Here is a 19,157-nt window from a genome sequence, read left to right on the forward strand (position 1 = left end):
TTAGTATACTTTACTGTTTAAATTCGGACGAACGTAGTTAGGGAGATTATACACTAGTATATACGCCACGTCCTTGCTACAAGTCATGAGTTCGAGACACGCTTGTAATACAACATGACATGATATGTACGTTCATTCTCTACTCGGGCAACACATCAACATGCAGTATGCTTTATGGTTTGATTTTAGATAATCCCCGATTCTTGTGAAGATTTATTAGATCTGCATGTGCATTATAACTTTTATATAATTTTTAAAAATTGTGAGTACAATTTTTACCAATCTGTACTTTGCTACGGGGCACTTCAGAGAAATCGACCATGATTCTTTAATCTCCCTTCATTCTCCATTTTATTTAAAAAACAAAGAAACGAATCAAAATGCTTCAATGTGTCTATCTGCACGTACATGTATAAAAACCTCCCACCCTTTTATAATATATATCGACGTTCTTGCTTTGCTACATGTACCCGTATGTTTCGGTTATACCGGACTATAAATTTGTTATCCAAGAACAAGTCCAATACACTTTCCTGAAAAATTCATCAGCGAAAAACCTTCAATCGGCGCTTTATATGCCCGTATTTCGTGATGTTGGGGTATTGGGTACTAATTAAAAACCTCAGATGATTGTTCTTGCGTCAAACTACAGGTAGTGACCCCGGATCTGGCCAAGAGTCGAAGTGACTAATCAGCCATGCATAATTAATTTGCAGGGGAAAATAAACAATACCAAAGTTTTCTTATGCATTCCCCAGTGGCTCCTCAACGATTTCTTGGTCTAATCAAATCAAGCCTGTGAATATCGAAGTCCTGAATTATTCAGACAGGTAGATTTTCTTTCAAGACTCTCTTTTTTTTTTAAAGGTAGCACAGACCTAAGTACACTTTTTTGGAGAAAACGTTCATTATTTGTAAGATAATGTATCTGAAATGAACAACAAGTACGGGACAAAGAGACTTAGGTTTATTTTACTTTGTGTTTACTGTTTTTCCGGTAAGTAGTTCATTTTATTTATTGTTGCCATAGATTAACTGGAAGAGATTCATAGTTGTATGATAAGACCAACAAAATCTAGAGATAAAATTTTAATTTTAACTATCAATATTAAAAATTAATAATAAAAGTTTCGTTCTTATATTGTTTTTTTAAAACAACTATTCCGTATCTACATCAGAAATTGTTTAGCTTCCTACATTTAGGACACTATTTCAATTGCGCTATTAATATAAAGGTACGTTGCAAACATGTCGTATATTTACAATTATAAACGAATTGTTAGAGATAGAGCATAAGCAATATAAAAAAATCAGAAACATGTAGAAAATAATCATGTTTCAATAAAGAAAAAAAATTGAGAATAGCGAACAAGTCAAAATATAAAAAAAAATCCACAACAAATCAAACAGCTAAAACTATTTAAATTCAAAGATTAACAGATGAAAAAAAGGAAATAGAAAAAATAGACAAATAACTAAACAATAAATAAATAATAAAAATACGAAAATAAAAATAAAACCCCATTACTATGTTTTTTTTGAAAAGTAAATTATTTAAAATTGAGGAAAATTTTAGCAAATGAATTCTATTCTCATATTCAAGGAGGGGGGGGGGGTTATACATATAATTTTAGTTTTTTTCACATGTCGTACATACAAATAAGTAAGTAAGTAAGTAAGTAAGTAAGTAAGTAAGTATGTATGTATGTAAAGATGACTACGATATGGGTCGACTGGTTCAAGATTTGAATAATATGCGCCCAATAAACTGTTAAGAATGACTTCATCGGTTCTTCATTTGAAATTGTTTTATTCCATGAAAAAAATCCTCAGAATTTAAACGAAAAGCGTTTTAAAAGGAATTTAAAAAATAATCCCAAATATTATCCAGATATATATATATATAAGGTTGATGCATAAATGCATATATCTCCAGTGTTTGTAAAATACATATATATACCACAAAAACTTCCGTCTTATTCAGATTGTTAAGTCGTTTTATCTCAACTTCCTTGTTCAAAAACCAATTTCACTAAGTTCATTCTGATCTAGTTGATGAAGAATCGAAGTTTTCAGGATGTACAAGTCATCGTGTCGTTCCTGCATTAAATGCATCATGATAAGTAGCTAAAAGTAGAAGGCGATGCTTAGTATGGTATTTTAAACATATCTAAACTTTGTGTTTCCATTTTCGTTTTAAAAAAAGTAATACATGTATGTATAATCATTAAAATACATAAACGGTTTTCATGAAAGGTTGAATGTGAAAATCAAATCAATATTATTTCCAGTAATCATTTCATCTATGATATTCAATAAATTTTCTTATATATAAAGTAACTAAATTAATCGATTTTCACAAAAATAAATAAACTGTCCTAAGAGGAAACTTTCGAAATTCCAATGAGGGGGAAGGGGCCTCTTAAATATCTTACACTTGGGTGCGGAAACAGTTACTTTTGCTTTTCTTTTTTAAATAATTTTGTTGTCACGAAAGAAGATATTTCCAAATAGTAATACAATATCAAACTATCAAATTCCTTTGAGGTGGGTCCAATAAACACATCTTCTATATGACCACAAGTACTTATCGTGAATTATTTGTTATGCTTATCATAATATTCAATGTGTTTTTATGCATAACATTTATAAATGCCATGGTTCATGAAGACACAAATAGATATACATGTATAATTATTAAAACTATATTCATTTTTGTCAAAGTAAATAAAAGTAAATTAATGTAATACTCTGTATACTCTCGATCTGAACACATGATGATAAATTGTCTTTTAATTTTAAATTCAAACAATCGGAATCGGAATAAAGAAACAAATCATATATTTTTTCAGGCCTGATCGTCCCTTCTATTCTTGCAAATGACGTCCAGCTGACGTATCTTGAGAATGATGCCACGTTTATCACCGGAACATCCCCCCAAGTGGGCTCCAACGCCAACCTTGGAATTTACCCTCACTGGTGTCTGGGAAACATCAACAAATGCTCCGATGGCATAACTGTCTCATTCTTCATCAAACCGAAAAAAGCAGACGAAACATCACCGGAAGCTGTCATCATTACTTCCGGTGGCCATTCCTTCTTCTCCGAGGGGTTTTATCTTCTGCAAAAGTATGGCGACCAGTATGAGTTCGGAGTTTCAAAACAAGACAAAGTCTGGAGACAAAAGTTCAGACTGCTTCCCAATCTTTGGAGCAACATCTTTGCTTCATGGAATGACAGCGCCGGGCTGAAACTCTACGTCGACGGGTATCTGATGAAGAGGGACGACCCCGAAAAGAGGGAATATGAGGACGACAGTTTTGACCCATTTTCCGAGATTGTCATCGGGCTAGATCAAGAAGGATTACCCATCAACAGCACAAACTTGTTTGATATTGATAACCTTGTAATTTTCAATTCAGTTAAAAGCCCACAAGAGTACTCTATAGGTAACCATTTGATTTTCGGTTTATCATGCATCTATTCTATATGTTTATTATTTTACATAAATTTCGGCATTTTATTCTCACATGTAAATTAAATTTTTCTTGTGCTTTCACAAAATTACTTAAATATAAATAAAATAAATAAAACCATAATTTGAGATAGTGATGAATTTTAATATTCTTTCCAGACCAGCGTGGTTACTATTTAGGATGCAAAATACATAGCTCAGATGAAGGTTCATCTCTCGATTTGTCAACTTCCAAAAATGCAGTTCACGATTGTAGGACGCATTGCGACAGTCCTCTTATGGAAATACGTTCAAATGATAAATGCAGATGTTTGAATCTTGATGCTCTGAAGCTGATTATAACAGACGATCGATGTACTTCCGGGTCAGAGGTCGGGAAAATTTACTCTGTATCAGGACGCACAACAACACACAGTTATCACCTTAATGCTACGGTAAACCCTTTACACACCAGACCGTATACTAAACCACTGGAAACCGTTCGCGTTGAAATTGAAACGAACTTTGTGGTAATGAATAACATTGATGTTAATTTTGGAGATGGCTTGTCGATGAGTACCAAACAGAAAGTCCTCAGTCACTTTTGGGCTTCAGAAGGTGTGTTCACCATCACTATTGCCACAACTATTGGGGACATTCTTTTGAGAAAAACTGTAGATTTCGAAGTAAAAGACGTGGATGAGGGCATTCCCCCTGAGATGTCAGTCGTTTCAGCAAACCATTTGCAAGTTCAACTATCAGCAGAGTATCAGCTTTTGTCCTTCGGTGAATACGACACAGAATGTTCCGTCAGATATGGAGACGGAAACATTTTCCACCAATCGCATAAATCCGGCTATTTGAACGCGTTGTACGTTAACCATACATACGATTTGTATGGTCAATATCTCATAGATTACAACTGTTCAAATGCATATGGGGAAACTAAAAATTCGACAAGATTTTTATCTCGGTTTTTTGACATACCATTTCTTTACTACAACACTGAAGAATCCTTTTTATTTAGAATTCATGGATCTAAAAGTTATCTTGAGAATTTAAATATTTTTCGCAACGACGTGCAAGAATTAAATTCAACAGTTCAAGCAAATGGAATCTTGATCAATTCGTTAGATTTGCAACCTTATGAAAACCTTGTTACTATAAAAAATGGAGACATCACGCTTATTAAGCGCATTTTCTACGTTCAGCATCTTGTACAGAAAGCAACAATCACGCCAATCAAAAGAAGCAACGCTTGGTACCTTACAACGAACATCACTATAGAGATTCCCGCTGGTTTGGAAACTTTCATCAATTGCTCATTTGGCATTGGAGATAGCTATATGTTTTATATTGACAAGTCAGACGTACCATTAGGCATGCTGTTCGAAGTCGAATATCCTTCCTTGGGATACTATCCGGTTATCGTTGATATGACCAACGACATAAGTACCTCCCGGAAAGAAGACCTCATATCAGTTGAGGTCCCCATTGTGACCATCAAGCTATCTACCAGTAACATAACGGATAAGACCCTTCCTGTGATTCTAAAAGTGGACTTAAATGGTGATTCGCCAGGACCAGACAAAGTGGAGTTTAACGTTAGACACGGAGACGGCCATGCTGATGACGTCAGCTACAGAAGTCCGACGACACAGAAGTTTACAACTTTCCAAAATAAGTATATTTACGAAAACTGGGGGATATATAGAATATGCGTCACTGCAAAAAATCAAATAAGTGAAGTTTTCCAGTGCATTTTAGTGCAAGTCGGTCAAAATCTAACTCACGTTGACTTAAAAACATCTACGTCTGGCCGTGTTCTTCAAAATGATTACGCAGAGGTAAACATTACAAGTTATACCGGATCTGACGTCACCTATGATGTGTATTTTGGCAGCGAAAAGTTTACTTTTACAGATAAACAATTACAAAATGGCAATGTCACAGTTGAAAGTGAAATACTTATAGATGATTCAAACAGCACACTTACCAATGAAACAGTATCAGATGAATCTGCAAGTAGTGCAGGTCTTTTGACAACAATCATTTCTTTGTTGTTTGATCAGAACTCAACCACGACAACACCACCCACAATAATTGCGACGGAACCAGTAGCTACAGCAGAAGTAGAAAATGATCGAAGAAGAAGATCTGTAGCACCACGTCCAAAGTTTTACGCTTTCCGAGTGACAGAGGAGATTATCACTGTTGCACACCTGTTTCTAAAAAGTGGACGGTTTCGAGTGAAAGCAAGGGTACGGAATGCCTTTTCTGCTGTTCGAACAGAACTTTGCCAAACCATCATTGTGGACGACTTGGATGACAAAAAATGCCAAAAACCAAAAATAGACTTTGAAAATGTTAAGTCTTCTGTAAACAGTCCTATAAGAAGAATCCGCTCAGAAGAATTCAACATAACTGTTGTTTCAGAATCGTCTTGCGTTTCAGGAAGTCAATTTACATATTCTTGGAAAGCCGAGAAATTTAACAAGGGCAAGTTGGAACCGATTAGCGAAGTCTGTTCTATGGAATCCAACAACAATGTGTTGGTTATTCCGGCAGTGTACCTTTCCTATGGTTTGTACCGACTCACAGTTTCTGTCGCTCCTTTGGGGCACAGTTTAAGATCAACAGAAAAGCAGGTGTTTTTGTCAATAGAAGCCTCAAACCCATACGCCGAAATAGCAGGCGAGCAGGAGACGGATTTTCTCATATACGCAAACGCAGTTTTTGATTTGAATCCTTCCCGCGATCCGGATTTGGTGACGAAAAGCAAGACTGGGCTAGAATTTGACTTGATCTGCATAAAAAGCGATAATTTTGATCAAGCAAACACACTATCCTTTCAACAATTGAAGTCTAAATCAACATTGATTTTTCAAGAAAAAATGCTGAAAGAAAGCACGGCTAATCCTGTTAAGCTTTACGACAATGGAGACTGTTTCATGAATGTTGAAAATATGACAAAATCTGTCTCTACATTTGATGGCCGTGTGTCCTTTCCCGCGGAATATTTTGCAGCGGAGGAATTTGTAATGAAACTTTATGTTTCGAAAGAGGGACGAGTAAATAGTACCAACCAGAGGGTAAAAATCAAGCTGACTAATTCCACAGACATTAAAGGACAACTGGACGCGATGTCTAGTATCAAAGACTGTGGGAGTTTATTAAGAGCTGTAGCAGTGGTTTCTGGAGAGTTCCTAACAGGGGTATGTAACTCATGTTGGCCACTAAAGTATGAAGTTTTTCAAATCTCTTTAAATTTATCAGAGGATTTTTAAAGAATGTATAGCTAGTTAAAAGAAGAAGTCTCAAAGAATTTTATAACAAAACTCCATATTCTTTTTTTCAAATATATCATACTAGTATGTACAAAACCACACATTTTATACATACAGCAATAAAAAAAATCATTTTTATAGTATTTATAATTTTTAAGTATATTGTATATCATTAAATGTTTCGATAGGGCAACGACACCAGTGATGATCAAGAAGAAGAATTGACTGAGGTAAAAGGGTCGTTATTCATTTTGTAACCCCCCCCCCCCCCCCCCAAAAAAAAAAAAAACCACTGAAGATTAAAGACAGTGTATTGAAATTTCTGTAACAATAGGCATGTTAATAAATTAATTCTTTTTAAATGATAGGTTCGCGAATTTATGACAGGCCTTCTTGATAATTTGGCCGATAAAACAGAGAATCTTGACCAATGCAAAGGAGTTGCAAGCGCAGTTGCTGACCTGACGTCAAATCCCGACCAGACCAGTTCCTCCTCCCGAGTAAGTACTAAGTGTTGCTTGTTGATCATAGTTAATTGCAAGTTCATTCATAGATTTACACCTTTTTTGATCCCCACCTATTGCATAAATTTCATTTTTTGTGTGATTTTAGACTTTAAATTATTTTTGGTGTAAGAAGTTACAAGTACTTGACAAATATGAGATAAAGTTAGAATTTTACAGAAATCATACTGTCTCTAGAATGTTGTCTTTTTAAAATGTGATAAATTGGAAATATTTGAATTGCATTAAATTTCAAACTGTATTTATTGAGGCATCTGAAAGAGCTTATTTAATAACTAAATAATACTTTAAGATAAACTGATATGGACAATCCAGTCTTATGCAATTTTTAATTAAATCACAGTCATCTGGAGGCAGTGCTGTCAACAAGAGCATGACTACAATGAAGGAAAAGTTTGGGAGCGCCAACTTTGATTCTGTAAGAGATGCGTCTGCTAGTAAGTAGTCCAGAAGTAATTAGTGTAAATAAAAAAGAAATTTTTTTTTACACAACGCTCCTATAAAATCTTGTTGCATTCCAATCATAAATGCATTCAAAAATAAAGAACAATTTATGATTTTTCCTTTACAGGCGCTGTAACGGGGATGAGTAATTTGCTACCCAAAGAAGACAAGGCAGAAGTGGAAGCACAGAAACGGAGAAAGAAGCGAGAAGCCGCTCAAAATCCAGACCATGGTCTAACAGAAGGCAACCAGGAAGAAACCGATTCCTATGATCTCATAATGAAGGAAGAAGACGCAAATCTTCATCGGTTCTTTGATGACTTGTACGAGTATGTGTTCATATTCAAGAAGGCCTTTCGACGTGCCGTCAAAAACTATTATAATATAATGTGGATAAATAAGGAGGCTACTTTAGCTGATGCAGAACAGTTTTTTCGGAAGGTCATTATTGAATGGGAACCGTTTGATGTCGAGAGGTATTTGCTGAAGTACTGCAAACATGAAAAATACCTGCTCGATAAGGATAAGTTGGAGGCGGTATGTATTTTTTTATTGATATTTTTTAAATTTACTTTTTAAAAATTTAGGTATAATTCTTTTTTAATTAAGGTACCTCACTATACCTTGAAATAGTTTCTCAAATCAGCAGAAATTTACTTGATTATGATAGAAAGAATAATGGATAAGAATTATATATATCAAAGAGGCGAAAAAATGTACAATTTTAGATAAAAATGATATTTTCAAAAATATCATTCAGTAAACATAAACAAAAGCCCCAGGTGGATTCGAACTCATTACCTGCAGTTCACAAGCCTGATACTTTAACCACTGATCTATGACGATATACATGTGAATCGATTGATACAAACAGATTAACAAAACATTTAAATCGCCATCTTGTGACGTAGTGTCTTAAAAAGTATAAGTCTCGGTGTAGTGAAGTACCTTAATTGAATTATTATTTTCTACATTTAGGATAAATCTGTTGCATCTGCTAGTACTGGGGCCGTTGATTCCATATCAGGATTGCTGCTTGGAAAGATGGAAGCCTCTAGAAGACGCAGAAGACGCAGATCGCTTCCAGGAAATGGAACGCAAGCGGAAGCGGAAGTAGAAGGAGAGGACGATCTGGAACAGGAGTGCGCAATTAATGCCCCTGGAATGGGTCTTGGATTGAAAAATATCGACCCTGATCAACCAGGTATATTAATCGGTGACAAACCCAGACTCTATTTGTGCAAAGTACATGCAAAACTAAACACTGTTGTTTTATTGTGTTAAATTTGTTATAAGCGTATACATAATGTAAGTCATTTTGAAAAGATTTTAATAAAATTTTGTTCGCTCGAAATACCTGAATCACTTTATGATTTTGATGGTAGCAGACAATACTTTTCTATTTTATGTATCTTTATACCCCTTGTCGACTGTTTAATGAACGTTGTTTTTATTTTTACAAAATCTAATAGACATTCAATATAAATCTCATTTAACTTTCAGTGAGGAGTTTTTCGTGTATATTACTAAATCATTGCCTGTAGTACTTTACTATAGATTTGTATTTTTCAAAATTGATAAACATAACGTGTTCGACTTAATCAAATTTGTTTTTTATTGATATCAAAGTCTATATAATGTGTAAAGTATGTAAAATCAATCTAATATCGCACGCCTTTCTGGTAATACAGCACCTAGTAAAACTCCAGTTCGGTATATCATGTTAAAAAACACAACAATTTTCCAGTTGTATTTATTATCTCTGTGTTGGTATGAATTAGTTTTATTGTATCACTAAGTATTATACCTTTTTATAAGTGAAACAAAATACAAAGCATAATCATATTAAATAAATAAATTAAATAAATATTACATAAAACATGCATTATATCTGCTTGGCATTTGCACATCAATATGCGAACATTCCACACAAAATAGTTTGTAGAACACTTACATTCAATCTAATAATTTTTTTCAAAAAGGCAACTAAATGTAAAGTTGATATTTTTGAATGGTTGATTTCAAATGTCTTACAGGACCTGCTCAAATGTCCTCGAGTTTTGGTAGTTTTGAGATACCAGAGGGAGTCATCCCGAAATCTTCAGACGGTGGCGGAGTCGGTACAACTGTAAGTAATCTCCTCTCCGGCTGTTTCAATTGGACGGATATCGATGCCCTAGAATAGAATTTATCATCTGAAATCTTTTTTGTTCCTTTTAATTAAGTTGGTCACCACAAAAGGAAATCCAAAAACGTGGGGCTCTAACTCTAATGGCATTAAATCGTCCGTGTTATCACTGGATCTAACCGGCAGCGGGGGAGGAAGCAAGATGAAAGTGAACAACACCAAAGCACCAATGAGACTCATGATTCAAGGTACGTGAACAACATCAGACGGATACATGTATAAAGAGATTGACATAAATATGAAGATTTAAAATTCACACATAAATTATTGGAGAAGAATTTTCCCACATCATCCATATTTTAGCATGTATACGTGAGATATGTCTATATAATGCTTAACTTAGCAAAAACGGTTATCCTCAAAATACCCAATTTTACAGTACATCATATATTTGATGCAAAAATTCGTTTTATAAAATATTACATTATTAAATTTAAGTTAGCATGATTATATGATAGATATATCGTTTTAAAATTTTGTGCTTCCAATGTTTCTAGGAAAAGCAGAAGATGTGCCGGAGCCAAGTCAGTGGATGCTATGTGTTCCTAGGGGCGTGTCTCCGAAAGACGCCACCCAGTGGAACAACCACCCAGTTCCGGTCACGGAAAACGACACCGCGCTCCACTTCCTGTTGTGGCCTGATAGAAAAGGTGATAAATTTAACGTCTATTTCAAGTTTAAAGACCGACCGAACGCCACCCATTACGACTATAAGACAATGATGCCGCACGATCCGACCGATTTTCCTGGTTATCAAAACAAGGATCCCGAGGTGTTGAATCAGTTGCTACATACTTTCTACCCGCCCCAGAATATGACCAAACTCAACGGAACATACTGGGTCAGCATTGGAATCGCAAGTAAGTTCTGTATTCGTCAATAGATACGCAGAAATCTATCAGAAATTGCGAAATATGTCAATTCTTGATATTGAATTGGCATTTTATTTTTTATCTAGAAACTGACGTAGATTTCGGTAGCAGTGAGACGTGCTTAAACTATTCCACGCAGACGTTTGTTCCAAGCTGTAAATTCTGGGACGATGTAACGCAAACGTGGAAAGGAGATGGGTGTAAAGTAAGATAAAATAAAATAAACAAAAATAAAATGAAGTTTATCAGGCCTATCGTTTATGATTTGTGGCTTCGAAACCCCCCCCCCCCAAAGTGATCATATACTAGTAATTATAATATGATGTCATGTTTTAGGTTGGTAACGGTACAACAAAATGGAATACCGAGTGCTTGTGCACTCACTTGACATCTTTTGGTGGAGATTTTGCAGTGCCCCCAAACACGATTGACTTTTCTAACGTCTGGGCCAAGTTCGCAAATCTGAACGAGAATGCTGCCGTATTCTCTACCGTCGTCGCTCTGATTGGTGTATATATCATGTTACTAATTTGGTCCCGTTATATGGATAAACGAGACATAATAAAGGTATCACAGACACCTCATACTCTATGTTTTTTTTTATTTGCATGTACTAAATAATACCAGGGAAGAAAAAAAATTAATAAAAAAAAAAACAAAAATATAAAAAAAAATGTATTTGATACTCATTGATCAAGGAATGGTATTAAATTCATGTTTTCTTTAAAAAATACTTCTTTTACTTACTTTGCAGTTTTGACACGTAAAAAAAAACAACTTTTGTTAGAAGTTGATAATTGATTTTATTATCAGTGGGGAGCCACACCGCTGGAGGACAACCTGCCGTCAGATAACTACCACTACCAGATGACGGTACAGACGGGCGTCCGTAAGAACGCCAGCACCACGTCCAAAGTCAGCTTCATCGTGTCGGGAGAGAACGGAGACAGCGGCGTCAGACGGCTGTACGATGGTCATAGAAAGGTATTATTTGTACACCTGACAAACAATCTGATAAAAATCAGATCCTAGATATGCGCTCCTGTTTTCTATCGTTGGTCAAAATATAATGACGATTTTCAACATGAAAGTAGAACTTTCTTGTTTTACCATACCAAGAATACCGATATTAATATACTAGACCCTCTTTCAGGCACGTTTATTCTGAAAACTGGTATTATTACAGGCAACGGCTCATGGGTTATAAAGTCTTAATTTTTTTCTAGGTCCTTGAAAGTGGAAGCATCTTGAATTACATTTGCAGCGTAGAAAAACCACTCGGTTCCCTAACGTTCATGAGGATTTGGCACGACAACAGCGGCAGAGGAAAACAGAAGAGCTGGTTCTTGGATCAAGTTCAAATAACGGACCTACAGACGGGTGACAGGTATATTATAATTGCGTTAAACATGTAAACTAAAAATATATATCTAAAAAATATAGAGACAAAGCTATGCGCGGATAAAAAAAAAATTAGGGAGGGCGGTCCGAGGCATGGTTTCCGATAAATTTGTTAAGTTAATTTCCAAGACCCCCTTTCAGATCTGCGCAATATAAAGCTATTAAAATAATTTTGTTTGGGGGGATATGAGGACATTGGTAAGTGATAGATGTACACTTTTTCAGATATATCTTTCTATGCGACCGATGGCTGGCTTTAGAAGAGGATGATGGGATGGTAGACAGGATCCTACCTGTGGCTGGACTTGAGGATTTAGTGGCCTTCAAACAACTGTTCTCTGCCAACGTCCGTAAAAAGCTCTCCAATGAACATCTCTGGTTCTCCGTCTTTTCGAGGCCCACTAAGAGCAGCTTTACAAGAGCACAGCGCATTTCATGTTGCATGTCGCTTTTGTTTATGACAATGATAACAAATGCTATGTGGTTCAAATCAGACGACAATGCAAAGCAGTCGCAGGCTCTGAAAGTTGGTCCGTTGTCATTCACAGTGCAGCAGGCAAGTAGGCAACACATACGTCTGAAAACTACTTCCTGTATCAATATTGTCTCGACAAAAGTTTTTTGACATCCACTTTTTCTTTCCTTTCAGTTCTTTGTGAGCTTTGCCAGTACAATGCTCGTATTCCCAGTCAACTTTATCTTGATCACATTTTTCAAAAAATGTCGTCCAAAACAAAATGCCGTCATACAAAAACACCAACAGCAACCAAAACGAGGCAAGTGGAAGAACGTCACCAACGGCTCTCAGATCTGGGGAGATGCAGTGATGCCGAGTCGATGGAAGCGCTTTAAGGACTACATTTCAGACCTGATAAACTTCAAGCAAAAAGCTAAGTATGGCGCAGATGATGACATTGACGAGGACGATGCGCCAAAAACTCGAATAGTTGGAGTACCCGAGGATGAAAAGGAGAAAAAGAAGAAGAAAAAGAAGCCTGGAACTCTACCGCATTGGTGTATCTATATTGCTTGGGTTTGTAAGTAATCGAATTGCATCTTTCTTTCTCCAAGAATTTGAATTTCACATGGGTATATTTGTTTTCTATTCAATCATTCATATAACGTTTGTTTCAGTATGTTTCTTCAGCATTACCTCCGCAGGATTTTTCACGATCCTGTACAGTTTAGAGTGGGGCAAAGAAAAGGCAAACGAGTGGCTGACCACTTTCCTTTTATCATTCTTCCAATCTGTTATTGTTGTGCAGCCTATTAAGGTATGGAAAGAGTAGGGGGGCAACCAAAACCAATTATCAACAACTCTAAATCAGACCACCGATTCTAAAATGTTGTTTTTGTCTTTACAGGTAATGTTCCTGGTGGCGTTTATAGCCTGTATCCTAAAAAAGCCTGCTTTGGATGAAGAAGACACAAATGAAGACTTGAACAATGTTATTGCAGCACATGATGAGGAGTTTATCGGGAAGGATAATGGAACAATAGAAGGTTTGACATTAAACCAATACAATAAAAATTCATTCTGTTGAATGTCATGTATCAAATAAATACATTGTAGTCGTGCTCATCCATCTCTTGTTGCAGAAATTGCTGCAAAACGTAAAGAGGCAAACGCAGAATTCCAACCACCAGATCCCTCAACGCTGGAGGAGGCGAGACAACAACGTCTTATAGAACTTAAGATGGAAGAAGTCTTGAAAGAACTGTCTTCATATATTTTCTTTGTTATCATATTGTTCTTTCTCTCGTATCAACAGAGGGATTCAAACTCCTACACATATGCGACAAATCTTAAAAACACATTTACCCACAATTTTGAATCGGTAAATGACTCTTTAATAACATGCATGGCTAACTAACACTTTTCAAAAAATATTAGAATATCAAATTTGAAACCTAGAAGTTTAAAATTTAACTCTAAAAAGCTCCAGATATCATCTGTTTTTTGCATTTAGATTACTACTGTTGACCAGTATTGGGTATGGCTCGAAAACAAACTGATTCCATCGTTATACGCAACGCATTACCACAACGGAACAGAAATCAAACGGTGGTGGGAGAAAAGATGTATCAATGACATGGCCTCCAGACGAGTGGGAATCCCTCGCCTACGTCAGCTCAGGGTCAAACCAGGTTTGCTTATTGATATAATTAACCAATCCTACCGTTATGTGTGTTGATTTACTGTTATAAGTAATTGTAACGTGAAATTTCATTGGTTATAACAAGATACTATGTTAGGAAATGTTTTTATTATGTGTTGCACCTCGCCGCATATGATTATAATGATATTCTAATATTATAGTCTGAAAACAAAGACAAACTCTCACAACATATTCCGAGATAACAACAAAATCTCATTTCTAATTGAATAAAAATTATACAAAATGTGAAATATAGTTGAAACTTAAAAGGCCAAGGATCAAACATATATCGAGAGTTTCTGCGGCAATATTAAATGTTAAAATTCATAAAATTCACTTGTTTTATATCTACCAATAGTTATTATCTCGATTTGTGATTTTTGTTAATTAGCCAGAACATTGAAAATTAAATAGTTTAATATATAGTTTACTTTTGCTTGTTTTGATAGATACCTGTAAAGTCAATAAGTATATGCGTGAAATAATCCTGCACTGCCGCGACGAGTATGGATGGTCAGATGATGATGCTAAAATCTACTTACCAAGATGGCAAAAACCAGATAAAGAAAACATCACTGAACTCACTAAGCCCAAGAATCCGGGACCTTGGGTGTATCAAAGTTCAGTCAAGCTGGCCAATGCCCCGTACATGGCCACTATGTCCACATATAAAGGCGGTGGATATGTGTACATGTTTGAGAGAAATGTAGATCGAACCAAGCAAAAGCTGAGTGAACTAAAAAATCAGATCTGGATGGATGCGCATACACGAGCAATATTTTTAGAATTTACGGTATATAACCCAAACATCAATTTGTTCGGTTCGATGATCATGGTGATCGAGTTTTTACACTCCGGAGGAGCTATTCCAAGATTGGAGTGCAAGGTTTGTTTTTCACCTGTCTCTGATGAATTCATTAAAACAGTGCAATACTTTTATTTTTATAGTACGGATAATATACAGTTTTCTTACGTTTATTTCTACAGGTGTTTAGGTTGCTGAGTTACGTTGGAGGTCTAGGTGTCATGGTCATTATTGCCGAAGTTATTTATACAATTTTCAGTTTGTATTTCTTTATACGGTGTATAAAAAAATTAAAAAAGGAAAAGATGAAGTACTTTAAGGGATTCTGGAACAAACTTGAATTTGCACTCCTCTGCTTTTGCGTCTCCGTCATCGCCATGTATGCTTTAAAACACATTCTTACAACTTTGGCAATGAATGCGTTAAAAGATCCAGATAAAGGTAAGTCAACGTTACCAGTTCTGCATGTGTTGAGACTGTATTTTTTTTTTATTCATATCTCACAGAATTTTAAAATATATTGAAATTTCAATTGTTATCTTAAAATTTTATTTTCGTCGGTACAAAGTAAAGTAAAATTTTAAGACAAACAATTCTGACTCCATGTTACTGAGTAACGTAATTCATAGTCAAAGACTTGTACAAAAGTTCGTTTTGGAAACATTAATATGTTCTTTTTTCAGCTGATTACGTCAATTTCCAGTCCCTTGCCCTCTATGATGAGTTGTATGGATTCATGTGCGGATTTGTAGTATTTCTTGCCACAGTCCAGTTCCTGAAACTGTTACAATTCAACAAGAAAATGGGTATGCTCGGCGAGACGGTACAGTACGCCACCAAAGATCTGAAAGTATTCAGCATCGCGTTCTTGCTTTACTTCTGGACATTCACTGCAACAGGTTTCCTGCTCTTTAGCAACTCTATGATTTCTTACAGTAACGTTGTGGGTGCGGCAGAATCCATGTTCGCATTCACATTGGGCAGCTTTGATTTCGTGGCCATGCAAAGTGCTCAGCCTACGCTGGGTCCCATATTTTTCTTCGCGTTTATCCTGGTTGTGTACGTTGGTCTGATGAGTATCTTTTTGACCATCATTGCTGACGCTTTCTCCACAGTTAAAGAAAATATGGAGGGAAAACAAAACGATTACGAGTTTCTTGACTACTTCACCAAAAGACTTAAACAAGTCATGGGGTTTGCCTAAACGGACATCCTCGTTAAGACTAATTGTTCTTAGTTATTTGCTTCTAAATATTTGAAGATGTCAAGTAGCGGTACGCAGCAAGTAAATAATTCGTCAATATGTTATAAAACTAACATTTGATCTCTAAAACAGGTTCGATGGCTATAATCTAAGCTGTATTAATTTAGAAATTTATAAAAATATAATTTATCATCTTTGAATATTTTTAATTTGATCAATAAGCCTTAATTGATACAAAATATTTACATTCTTTGGAAGTCATAGCTGTGTTTAATTTCTTTTTGAATGTAGTTTAAACACACCTTTCCCTGTTATCACCGACTCACGTAGACGAAAGGCTATTTGCCGAAGAAAATGTTCAGTATTGTTTACCAGTTTTGTATAAGAAAATATATAGCTGTTATGATATTCATCACATATCAGGTTATTGTTGTCGTTATTGTTTCAATAAAATCAAAGAGTCTTCACAATTTGCATATTTTCTTTTTTTAATGAATACAAAATACCGGAATCTGGTATAAGGTCATGAAACATTTAATCACCATATTTCTGTATTTATATTCAGTGTTTGCATTGGAAATCGGCGATGTTCAATTTCCTGTAAACGCACTTGGCCATATCACGGCACATGAGCACACGTATAAACGTCATCACGCGCTTTGTGTATATTTATTATTGTACGATTAAATGAAACGTTTAAACTTACATAACCAATTTGATACGAACTTATAAAAAATAATCGTTAAATCATACCCATTCGATATATATATATATATATATATATATATATATATATATATATATATTCGACAGTTACTGGCACCATATTTTTAGTCGCGGGAGCAAACCAAAAGACAATGTTAATATACATGTATCTGTTCCATGTATGTTTTATATCCCTGACCTGACTACGAGCTTATATAATGACTTTAAAGCGACGATACACAAATATTCGTACAAACAAACATTAACATCAATATAATATAAGCATTGAATGCATATTTTTGGATTTCGTCGGTCAAGCGCAGCATGATAATTTGTCCGCACGGCCTGGTGTGTTAATTAGGACCGACGACCTCCAAAAATAAGCATTCAATGTTTGATCATTCCTCAACTGCTCAAGTTTCGGTCACTGCTTTCCGAATTAGGCATCCAGACTGCACGGGCTTATAAATAATTAGATTCACGAAATTATGTACCAACTTTTTAAAAAGGGAATAAAGAAATCATACTAGAAAATTTGAAATAGAAGATTTGACAGAATAAAGAATTATACTGCACAGAGGTGTCCATGACCAATGAACACGCAAGCAGTTTCCACAAATGACATTATGTTTGCTCTGTATTGTAAACTCTGGACTCTCTATATTAAAGTAAATAGGTGATAACAAATCCAAGAAATTGACAAACTGTGGTAATTCATTTACTTGTAAACAATCCGTTATAAAAGTTATAATTGCTTTCGTCGCATAATCTACTTCAGAGACTGTTTTGCGCATATGCGAAGGAAAAACAGTACTATACAGAGTACTGTATGTGTTGTTATACGGAGTTTTAAAATATCTGAGCCGGGATGTCGGTCTGTTTTGTTTGGTATCTCGATGAATATTCCCTGCAAATCCACTGCATGGTAGTATTCTTTTTGTTTTCAAAACCGGTTTATACAAACTTTCGTGTTGTACAAATACATGTAATACGTGATTGAATGAGCTTCCCGAGTGTTGTCACTGTCATTTAACAGGTGTATTTATGTATTGGTCGAAAAATTGAAATTAAGAACCAATACATGTACATGTATAATACATGTATATGTAGTCTGGTATAAGAGGAAACAATGCATATTTATGAATTTATCTCAGCTTACGTTTAAAGAAAATGAGATTGATTCATCACATGGCTTTACTATCTTTTTTTTAAAATGGAATAAAACAACTCAGTAGTTAGCTGACACATATTTTAATATGCTTTTCTTTCTTTCTTTTGTACAAGCAAACTTGTTGAAATACAGTAGAATATATCAGATAAACGATTGGGCTTTCATAACTGGATGTTCGGCATAAAAATATACATCTCTAACAGTTACAATGTATTAATACAATATAAACATCAAATTGCTATTTTTGACATAACATTAACATTGAGAGGTATGTAGGCGGGGGCTGCTTGGGCTATGAATTTTTAAATGTAAATTACTATAGTTGCATGCATAAATTAATACTCATGATAAAACATTTCACTATTTGATTGACAGTCGTTTATCGAATATACATATAACATTCACCTAAGCAGTCCTCGCTTTGCAACAAATGCGATCACAGACAAAGTTTAAAGTTAACCACTTAAAACTAAACTTGTAAAGATTGTACAACTGAATCATTTTTAGAGCAATAATCATGAAGCAGTACTCCTCCTCATATTTATTCTAAACATCTCTTGAGGAAAAAGTAACCCGTTGCTCTTAAGATGGCTTAGCTTAATGAAAACTGATGGCCTGGTGTCTGACGGTCGGAAACAAACGCGTAAACAATATTTCCTTTGTGGTGTCGTCCATTGGTTTCATATCAGGAGGGGGATGGTGGATCTTCGCAGAGTTGCAACTACCAAGCTTTTCAAGTCTTTTGGAGATGTCGCGTAGTCTTTCTTCAATGTCTTCGGTCTTTCCTTTGTCCTTTGATTCATTATTGCCATCTAAACAGAAGAAAAAAATCTACCTTATGCGTGTGTAAATCAAAGCATCAACGTATAAATATAATCGACATTTCAATTCTTGTAACTTAACATCCCATCAATATTAATAATGTAAGCATAACCAAACTTAT

The 19,157-nt window shown here is 35.2% G+C and overlaps 2 protein-coding genes across 2 annotated transcripts in view; one reads left to right on the plus strand and one right to left on the minus strand.

The window, feature by feature from the left end:
- Positions 1 to 865: 865 nt before the first annotated feature.
- LOC128167434 (uncharacterized) lies at positions 866 to 16,808 on the plus strand. The gene is made up of 24 exons (XM_052833156.1): positions 866 to 997; positions 2,853 to 3,449; positions 3,635 to 6,669; positions 6,930 to 6,971; positions 7,110 to 7,241; positions 7,609 to 7,702; positions 7,837 to 8,246; positions 8,688 to 8,913; positions 9,746 to 9,837; positions 9,935 to 10,085; positions 10,395 to 10,757; positions 10,856 to 10,974; positions 11,106 to 11,336; positions 11,583 to 11,753; positions 11,996 to 12,156; positions 12,396 to 12,726; positions 12,820 to 13,207; positions 13,305 to 13,444; positions 13,535 to 13,673; positions 13,770 to 14,008; positions 14,141 to 14,318; positions 14,779 to 15,215; positions 15,317 to 15,575; positions 15,818 to 16,808. The coding sequence occupies exons 1-24, from the start codon at positions 934 to 936 to the stop codon at positions 16,336 to 16,338; spliced, it is 8,520 nt and encodes a 2,839-aa protein (XP_052689116.1). The 5' UTR covers positions 866 to 933; the 3' UTR covers positions 16,339 to 16,808.
- Positions 16,809 to 17,907: 1,099 nt separating this feature from the next.
- The window catches only part of LOC128167436 (uncharacterized), a 44,107-nt gene continuing 42,857 nt past the window's right edge, over positions 17,908 to 19,157 (minus strand). Inside the window, exon 42 of the mRNA XM_052833158.1 lies at positions 17,908 to 19,026. Within this exon, the coding sequence (XP_052689118.1) occupies positions 18,812 to 19,026 (215 nt within the window). The 3' untranslated portion in view covers positions 17,908 to 18,811. The remainder of the gene's footprint in view (positions 19,027 to 19,157) is intronic.

The sequence above is a fragment of the Crassostrea angulata genome, chromosome 10 (assembly GCF_025612915.1).
Source record: "Crassostrea angulata isolate pt1a10 chromosome 10, ASM2561291v2, whole genome shotgun sequence".
Classification (NCBI taxonomy): domain Eukaryota; kingdom Metazoa; phylum Mollusca; class Bivalvia; order Ostreida; family Ostreidae; genus Magallana; species Magallana angulata.